Source organism: Mus musculus, chromosome 10 (assembly GCF_000001635.26).
Source record: "Mus musculus strain C57BL/6J chromosome 10, GRCm38.p6 C57BL/6J".
Lineage (NCBI taxonomy): Eukaryota > Metazoa > Chordata > Mammalia > Rodentia > Muridae > Mus > Mus musculus.
In genome coordinates, this window is record NC_000076.6 from 75886884 (window position 1) to 75896355 (window position 9472).

General features: G+C 52.2%; 1 protein-coding gene across 6 annotated transcripts; it reads left to right on the forward strand.

Annotated features, from left to right (window-relative positions):
• The first annotated feature begins 6514 nt into the window (after nt 1–6514).
• On the forward strand, nt 6515–9058 carry Derl3 (Der1-like domain family, member 3). Of its 6 annotated transcripts, none has more exons than NM_024440.2 (7): nt 6515–6634; nt 6736–6801; nt 6887–6960; nt 7084–7177; nt 7549–7744; nt 8156–8246; nt 8364–9058. In NM_024440.2, the coding sequence occupies exons 1-7, from the start codon at nt 6542–6544 to the stop codon at nt 8434–8436; spliced, it is 687 nt and encodes a 228-aa protein (NP_077760.1). In that variant the 5' UTR covers nt 6515–6541; the 3' UTR covers nt 8437–9058. The 6 variants fall into 6 exon arrangements, 4 of the variants coding, with proteins under 4 accessions (NP_077760.1, NP_001345914.1, NP_001345912.1 ...); NM_001358985.1 differs by having other exon boundaries at nt 7672–7744; NM_001358983.1 differs by having other exon boundaries at nt 6739–6801.
• The last annotated feature ends 414 nt before the right edge of the window (nt 9059–9472 follow it).

Here is a 9472-nt window from a genome sequence, read left to right on the forward strand (position 1 = left end):
CAAGGTGAAGAACAGGAGTTCTGGCAACCACACAAGTGAGGACACCTGTAAGCATAGCAGGCCGGCCACAGGGCTGGCTATGGCGATACCAGTGGGGCTCCTTACAGCTCTCAGGCGCGCCTGCCCTATCCTGCTCTCTGTTTGCTCACCTGGAAAATAGAGACACAAAGAAGTGACTGGCCCAGTGCACAGATGTTATGCCCTCCGGTCCCTGTGTGTGCCAGTACCAAGCCTCCTGGGGATACCAAGCCCCGCTGATGCCCTTTTCAGACAGACTTCTCAGACAGACTCAAGTTGTGGGTATTAAACAGCTGATACATATTTCAATCCAGGTTGGAGATGAGGGTGACCAAGGCCTGCGGGCAGCTCCTAACCCAAAGTCAACTTTCTTCTCCTCTCAGGAGCTGGCGTATGTTCACTCGAGTTCTGGATCTTATTTTCAACTTAATGGCTTAAGACAAAAAGAAAAAAATAAATAAACTCAACCTCCTGGATGTTCTTTGATATTTGAGGACTAAACAATGGGGCTGATTGAAATAGGGAGATTTGAAACCAGCATAATTAGGAGGAGAAAATGTGCCCCGGCTGTGGCAGCAAATACCTTAAATCACAGCACTTGGGAGGTAGAGGCAAGTGGCTCTCTCTCGCCATAAGTTTGAGACTAGCCTGATGTACAGAGTGAGTTCCAGGTTAGCCAGGACTACATAGAGAGACCCAGTCTCTCTCTCTCTTTTTTTAAAGGTATATTTATTTATTTTATGCATATGAATACATACTGTAGCTGTCTTCAGACACACCAGAAGAGGGCATCTGATCCTATTACAGATGGTTGTGAGCCACCCACCATGTGGTCTTTTTTTTTTTTTTTTTTTTTTTGGTTTTGGTTTTGGTTTTGGTTTTTTCGAGACAGGGTTTCTCTGTGTAGCCCTGGCTGTCCTGGAACTCACTTTGTAGACCAGGCTGGCCTCGAACTCAGAGATCCGCCTTCCTCTGCCTCCCAAGTGCTGGGATTAAAGGCGTGCACCACCACTGCCTGGCTGAGACCTAGTCTCAAACAAAAGGAAACAAAACTCGAAGAGGGAATGTCCATTGTGGGCTGTTCTAAAAGTACAGCTGAGTTTTACATTTGGAGGGGAAGGTGGGGTGGGGAGGTGGGGAAGGTGGGGGTGGGGAGGTGAGGGAGGTAAAACCCAGGGATTTGGGACAACAGTTATTGCCTGAGGATCTGAAGGCTGCATTCTTGTATGTGAGTACCTTCTCTCAGCAGATGCCCATTACCTGCCAGCAGGTATAGGTAGTATATAAATGGGCTGCTTGCCTGTTCCGGTCTCTCTCTCTCTCTTTGTTCCCACGTGTTCCTGGCAGTCTCTCTCTTCCTCTTTCTGTCCTTCTCTGCCCTCATGGCTCTGCTCCCATCTGTCTGCCTCTGAGATTTCTCTGCTGCCCCCCACTGCATCCCAGATTTCCCCTGCCTTTTCCATTCTTTAGCTGGCAGAGAAAACAAACCCAAGTAAGACCCAGAGACTGCATCCCAGGGACCATATGCCCAGGGGTGCCTATGGAGGCATCTTTTCAATCAGGATCCTGTCTTCCCAGCTTGTGTCAAGTTGACATAAAACTAGCGAGCACAGGGTCTTTCCTCCTCATGCCCATCCTACCCAGGGGCCCAGACATTCCTGGAAAGTCTGGAGACAGCAACCAAGCCCAGAGGGAGGCTGGCTCTGAGGTCTAGCCCTTACACAGCTAAAAATACCCCATAACCCACAAGGAAGGGCCGACAAGGGGTCTAGCCATTTGTGGGTGGGGCTTCCTAGAGCTGTGATGGAGGCTCGCTAACCAAGATGGAAGGGGTGGGTCCTGTATACTCAAGCCCCAAGAAAAGGGGGCCCTCTGATGAACAGAAGAGACCTCTAGGAGAGGCTACCAAATCCCTGGCTCTTGACAGGACCTGTAAGATGAGTGGCTGTGTGTTTGCATATCTATTTGGGAGGCAGGTGAGGCGGGGGCTAGTTTGAACCCAGGAGTTTGAGGGCAGCCCAGGCAAACAGTGCTTAGTACTGCTTTTCTTTAGGCCCCTAGAACTGGGATTTCCAGAGCTTCCCCGCTCCCCCGACTACAATAGCTCTCTAAGTAGTGAGTTATGGAATGGGCCAGAGGTGTCCACTTTGACCAGTCTAAGAGAGCAAGACTGGACATGGACTTACATCCATGGACATAGGCTCCACTATGCTTCCCACCCAACTTCAGTTCATGTAACTGCAGACTCTGAGCGCCTTCTGTGGCATTCCTGTTGCTGTTCCCCTGGCAGGCCCGCCCCACCCTCCCTCCCTCCCTCCAGACAGACAGACAGACAGACTGCTTGTATCATCCCTGGGCCCCAGACTCCCTGGACTGTGCTTCTCAGATCCTCAATGCAGGCGCCTGCCTTATCAGCCACAATCTCAGGGGAGACAGACAAGCATCCTTTGCCTCCCCGGTGACAACCGTCCCTCCCACCGCCCCTCCCCTGACCCTGAGGATGGAGTGGCCAGTTACTGCAGAGGGAATTCCTCTTCTTTATGCACTGGCATGAAACCTGACCTCCTTCCAGACCCCCTTCCATGGCTCCTTTACTAAATGGAGCTGGCCCTGGCGTGGGATGTGGGGTTGGATACCCCACTGCGGCCTCTGCCTAGGTGGGATCCGCTCTGCCTGGCCTGTGTAGCCTTAGTGCTTTGGACCAACTCCTGCTGTGTAAGGAGTACAGAAGGAGCGTCTCATGTGCATGTGCCACACCCCCAGGAAGGAGTGTCCACTCCAGTGTTTCCTGTTCTCCATAATCTGCCTGCAGATGGCTCTTGTTCCCGTGGGACCCTCTTGCTCTTGGCATCTACCTGAGACAACCTGAACTAGTTTCTCTCTGGGCCGGATCGTATCCTCTGGGGACCTCAGGGCTCTGTTCTGACCTTAACTCATCTTCCAAACTGGTGTCCAAAGCTGGCTCCTCAGGCTGACTAGGACATATCTGGGCATCTTCCTTTTCCTCCTGCCCGGTCATCAGGGGCTTTGCCTAGCTGCATGCCACAGTCCCTTCCCAGTCCTCCCCCACACCCAGCTGCTCACTGCCTTTCTCTGTCTTTGAAATCCTCTCCTGGCTTAGCTCCTGGACCTCCCTCTCCTCTTGGCCTCCTGTTTCTGACTGCCATCCAGGCCTGGCTTCTTCTCTGTCATAGGCTGGAAACATCTGGGAGAGAAGGAAGCTGTAGTTGCTAGTCTTTACACACATTGATCGACTGGTCATAAACACTCATATTCTTAGTTTTTTGGGGGGGACTGCTTTGCCAAATGGCCTTGCCAAATTGTCCCATGGTTGGAGGCCTTGGAGCCCTCAATATGGCATTGCCCTTTCCAACAATACACATTAACTCAGGACTTCGCTCACCCATGGCTTTTCCACCCCCTATAATCTCTCACAGGCCCAGGCTACAAAAGCCATTGATATACTGACAACTGACCTCTCTCCCGATACCACACTCAAGATTTGTCCAAGCAGGTGTCAGGTAGATGCCCACAAATCAATCAAGGCCAGAGTAAGACTCTGCCTCCTGCCTTCTCTCCAGCGTTCTCCATCTCTGCCACAGGTGACGTCATCCACTCTCTCTGCTCAGACCTCTCAATCACCCTTGACCCCATCACTGCCCTGCTCAGTTTATAGGGGAAAAGCACTCCACGCCCTGGACCTCCAGGCTCCACCCACCCCAGCCAGGGATTACTTTGCCCATCTTTTGCCCTTAGACACGTTTTAATTTTTATTTTGAGGATTTCATACCCACATGTGTGTTTTTATCAACTCTACCCCCTATTCCTCCCTCCCCTCCCAATTCCTTTTTTTTTTTAAAGATTTATTTATTTATTATATGTAAGTACATTGTAGCTGTCTTCAGACACTCCAGAAGAGGGAATCAGATCTCGTTATGAGATGGTTGTGAGCCACCATGTGGTTGCTGGGATTTGAACTCTGGACCTTCGGAAGAGCAGTCGGGTGCTCTTACCCACTGAGCCATCTCACCAGCCCCCCTCCCAATTCCTTTCACCACTTTTCCTCCTTCATGTGCACAGGCGCTTGTATGCTCGCTCTCTCTCTCCCTCTCTCCCTCTCTCCCTCTCTCTGTCTCCTTCTCTCTGTCTCTCTCTCTCCCTCTCAACCCATTGAAGAGTCCACTTAGTGTTGACTGAATGTATATGAGTGTCGGACCCTCTGCTGTACTGTGGGTAGGTTTTTCAGGAGCTGCATCACTGAAGAAAACATAAATCTCTCTCCCCAGCAGTCACCGGTTGCTAATAACATCTCAGACTTGGGTGGGACATCACAAACCCTTCCCCCATCAATATATCTGTGAGTTCCTGTGGGCAGTGGCCTGGTGGCGTCCAGTAGATGATGCTCCGCAGTGGTAGACAGCGGCGCCACTGCTCTCGGACATTTCTTTCTTCTTCTTTTTTTTTTTTTAACTTTTATTTATTATTTTATAAATAAGTACACTGTAGCTGTTTTCAGACACACCAGAAGAGGGCTTCAGATCTCATTATGGATGGTTGTGAGCCACCATGTGGTTGCTGGGAATTGAACTCAGGACCTCTGGAAGAGCAGCCAGTGCTCTAAACCGCGGAGCCATCTCTCCAGTCCCTCGGACGTTTCTTTTTAAGAAGTAACATGGCTGGGGATGTAGCTCAATGACAGGCTGTCTGCCTAGCATGTGCAAGGTTCTGGGATCCATCACCAGCATCATAGCATATATTAAAATAAAAGGACTTAGCTAGGCTTGGCAGCACCTGCCTGTAATCCCAGCACCGTGAGTATCAGGCAGGTCTGTGAGTTCAAGGCCATCTGTGTGGATGGAGTCCCCATCTCAATAAACAAACAAACATAGCAATAAAATACACACATCATAAAATCTGTCCCAACCGTATACAAGCATATAGCTTACAGGCTGCTCACATTTTGTGCAACCATCAGCATTCGTTCGTACGACTTTCCATTTTCCAAACAAAAGCTCTGCGCCTATTCAACAGTAGTACTCCATTTCCCTTCCTAAGTAGGTGGGCTGCAGTACTTGTCTAGTTAGTTAGCTAGTTAGTTAGTTTTGTTTTAGACAGGGTTTCTCTGTGTAGCCCTGGCTGTCCTCGAACTCACTTTATAGACCAGGCTAGCCATGAACTCAGAAATCTGCCTGCCTCTGCCTCCCAAGTGCTGGGATTAAAGGTATATGACACCATGCCTGGCAAACGTTTCTCTTTAAGTTCTTCTGGGTAGACTTGCTAAGGGGTACAATGGTAATTCTATGTTTTAAGTTTTATTTGAATAAAATGAAATCAGTATTTTAGCTTTCTGAGACAGCGTTTGGTTTTGTATCTCAGGTATCATGATCAGAACTCACTATCCTGCCTCCAATTTCCTCGTCTGATAATTGTATATTTATTTATTTAGAGATGACATTTCGCTATGTAATCCTTGCTGGCCTGGAACGCTGTTGACGAGACTGGCCTCGGACCCTCAGAGATCTCCCCGCCTCTGCCTTTGGAGTGTTGGGAATGAAGGCGAGCTCCACTCCACCCAGTGGTCGTCTTGCTTTCTACATTTGAGCACCGCATTTACTGTTCCCCATAGAAGCTGAGTCATTTTAAATCCCCACAAAAAAAACGCAAGAAAAACGTGTACTTTTTCATAACCTGGACAGTGCACGTTACTGTTTTGTTTGTATAACCTTTTAGTGAGCACAGGGATCTTTTAGAAGTGACAGTTAAATGTCACCTCTTCAAATAGGCTTCACAGGTCACCTTACTTACCGTGGAGGTGAGTCTCAGGCATTATTTTCCATCGAGGAGCTTTTCTAGGTTGCGCGGTATCAAACTGTCTGGACCATGATAGACAGTGTCTTTTGTTGGCTACAGGATCCCCAGCATTTATCAGAATGTTCGACACACAGTAGGTCCTCAATAAATGATTGACTAATGGCATTTTTCTCTTTTACCAAGTTTCAAGTCCTTCTCCAATCTGCCCACTTACTCCTGCATGGCTCAGAACCCTCAACCTGGTCCTCCCCGCAGCGTACACCCAGGAAGGTCAGGACTGGAGCCAGCAAGTGATAACTGGATTCTAGAGTTTTACAGAATGTCACCAGAAAGCCGGAGGTTGGCCTGAGGCCTGTTCAGCATCTCGGCCCGCCCCATTTCTCGATTCTTTGTGCCTCTTTTCATAGCCCCGCCCCCGTGGCAATCTCGTGGGTCCTTGCTATTGGTTCTTTTCTAGATGCTGTCAAACGATTGGCCACAACACCTCCCACGCCTCCATAGCAGCCACAACAACCGCCACGTGCTCTACCGTGGGACTTCCCCATTGGCTAGCCGCCTCGGATACACCTGGCCGTCCCGCTTCCTCTTCCCATTGGCTTTCCAGTCCCCAGGCTCGGCTCCTCGGACGCTGATTGGCCCCCAGAGAGCGAGGCGGGGCTTGGGGGCGGGTAAAGAGAGCGGGTTTGCCAGCGCGCGCGCTAAGGATTTTTCGATGGCTGGGCAGAGGCTGGCGGCGGGCTTCCTGCAGGTGCCCGCGGTGACACGCGCCTACACCGCGGCCTGCGTCCTCACCACGGCCGCAGTGGTGAGCGGGCCGGGCGGGCGTGGCGGCACCATGGTTACAGTCCCCGGTGGGTTAGGGATGTCGCCTGCTTCCCGGGGCTTACACTGCCTCCTGTCCCACAGCAGCTGGAGCTCCTCAGCCCCTTCCAGCTCTACTTCAACCCGCACCTGGTGTTCCGGAAGTTCCAGGTGAGGCGGCCTTGACCCAGGCGCCTGGCAGCCAGGACCCTGCCCTCCATCCCCGCGCCTCACCGCCACCCCCACCTCTTTGCAGGTCTGGAGGCTCATCACCACCTTCCTCTTCTTCGGGCCCCTGGGATTCGGCTTCTTTTTCAACATGCTCTTCGTGTATCCTGGGCCACCTTGGCGGGGGCTGGGGGTGGAGTGAGCCCGGGATGGGGGTTATGCTGGGGTGGTGACGGGGGAAACTGAGGCCCAGTCGACGTGGCACTTCCTATGCCAGTGTTGCAGGTTCCGCTACTGCCGCATGCTGGAGGAGGGTTCTTTCCGTGGCCGCAAGGCTGACTTCGTTTTCATGTTTCTCTTCGGTGGTGTTCTTATGACTGTATCCTTCTGTATGTTCAGTATTATTGGACCAAAGAGTCGCCTTCTTATCTGTCGTGACCCAGACTAGGAGGGACAGGCATTCGGAGCCTGGCAGCCATTTAGCTTAGGTGCCCCAGCTAGTTCTTCAGTGTCCCTGAACAGCACAACAGGGAGATATAGGGCAGTCTGGTAGACTACCAAGGCTCTGAAACATGGATGCAAGAGCCAGAAGGAGCAGGCACGGGAACTGATGGGGCCTGGGTACCTGGAAATCACAGAAAGGGGTTCTCAAATCTCTGGAATACACCAGGGATATGAGGGAACCCGTGGAAAGGGTCAGAGGCACTGTGGGCAGCAGACTGCTCCAGGAAGCCTTGACTCTTGGTCCAGCTGCTGGGATTCCTGGGCAGCCTGTTTTTCCTGGGACAGGCCCTCATGGCCATGCTGGTCTATGTATGGAGCCGTCGCAGCCCTCACGTGAGGGTCAACTTCTTCGGCTTACTCAACTTCCAGGCACCATTCCTGCCCTGGGCCCTCATGGGCTTCTCGCTGCTGCTGGGCAACTCGGTTGTCACAGACCTGTTAGGTGAGCTGGCCCACCGTTGCCACTCACCCCCAGGCCTGCTGCTCCCAGGGAGCCAGCTCATACATCCCTTCCCCGGCTCCTCCCAACCCCTCATCTTCTCCTAACTTCTTGTTCGTTATTAATGCCCCTCAAGCAATCCAGCTGGACCACAGGATTTGCATCTGCAGTTGACCTTCTGAACTGAGTTGGTCTGCCTGGGGGTGGTTACAGTTTCTGCTTCCTGGCTCCTACTCCCCCAGTGTTCTCAAGCTCCTAGTTCCTCCCCTCGTCCGCTTATGGGCCCCTTTAAGCCTGTCTTTCAAGGCCAGTTCTGATCTTATTCTGCCAGATAGCAGGGTACTTGGGCTCTGGAACCTGGGGTTACCCTGGGCTGTGAAAGATGGCTTCTGGCAGCCTTTGGCTCTCTCACAGGGATCCTTGTGGGCCACATCTACTACTTCCTAGAAGACGTCTTTCCCAACCAGCCCGGAGGCAAGAGACTGCTGCTGACCCCCAGCGTGTTGTGAGTGTTGGACATCGGTTCCCCCACGGCCCCTTCCGTGCCAATCTACCTACTCCACAGGGAGGGGGATGACCTGTGTTTGCTGCAGTGCTCAGTGTAACTGTCCCCTCCCCACAGGAAGCTGCTACTAGATGACCCTCAGGAAGACCCCGATTACCTGCCCCTTCCCGAAGAGCAGCCAGAGCTCTAACTGCAGCTCCTGGAGCAGGAAGCCCACTCTGACAGCACTCTATCCTTCCCTCCACCTCAGCTCCAGCTGAGCAGCCCACCTCGGCCAGCAACACCCTCCACTTCCCTGTACCATCTCTGCTCAGCGGTAATGACAGGACACAGGGCCCAGAGAGGTCCCGGACTGCCTGCAGATGCTGAGCAGAGTTCTGAACTAGGTACCCACAGGCCTCACCTTCACATTGCCTATGCCTCCATGGAGACCTCAGCCCAGTCAACAGGAATCCCACCGTGGTGCCTCTGGGCTGATGCCACCCCCTAGCCTGTCTTCATTTAAAGCAAGCAAGTCTTCACCTTCTCCAGCTGGTGACACACAGGTCCCATGGTCTCAGGTGCAGAGGACAAGCCTGACCCTCTGCCATGCTAGTGAGCCCAGGGCCTTGAGCTCTATTTAAGCAGCAGCCGTGTACAGTGGAGGTAGATCTGGGACATTCCTTCCATTTGCCTTGTAGCGGAAGGCCTGTGCAGGCCTTCCTACCTAGCTTTCTTTGTTGCTCTACATGTGCCCCACGGGGTTCACTCAGTACGGGATTTCCCCAAATCTGGCCTGTTATTTCTATGGCATCAAAAATGTTTTCTACTGAGTCTGACTCAATATGTTAGTGAAACCTGGTGGGCCACTGCTGTGGAGAGGAGGGAGGGTTTTAAGACTGGTAGATTCTGAGGGGTAGATGGGGTGGAGGAGAGTACTCCCTAGTGGACCCACTGAGTAAGGGTAGCAGAGTGGAGCTGGGGTGCCAGCGTCACTGTCTTCAGTCACAGCCTGCATGCCCAAATTGCCAAGCAGATGCAGACCCATGTCTATTCTACACCACAAACCACGGACAAAGGAATGAGCTCACCCTAAGCACAGAGGCTCTACCTCCTCTCTACCTCTCTACACACTGCTAACTCAAAAGGATGGCACATGGCAGGCATGCTATTTCCATTCCCCACAACAGCCTGGGGAAGGAGAAGTTGGCCCAGCCACAGTTGAGATAGACTCAGTTAACGCTTTG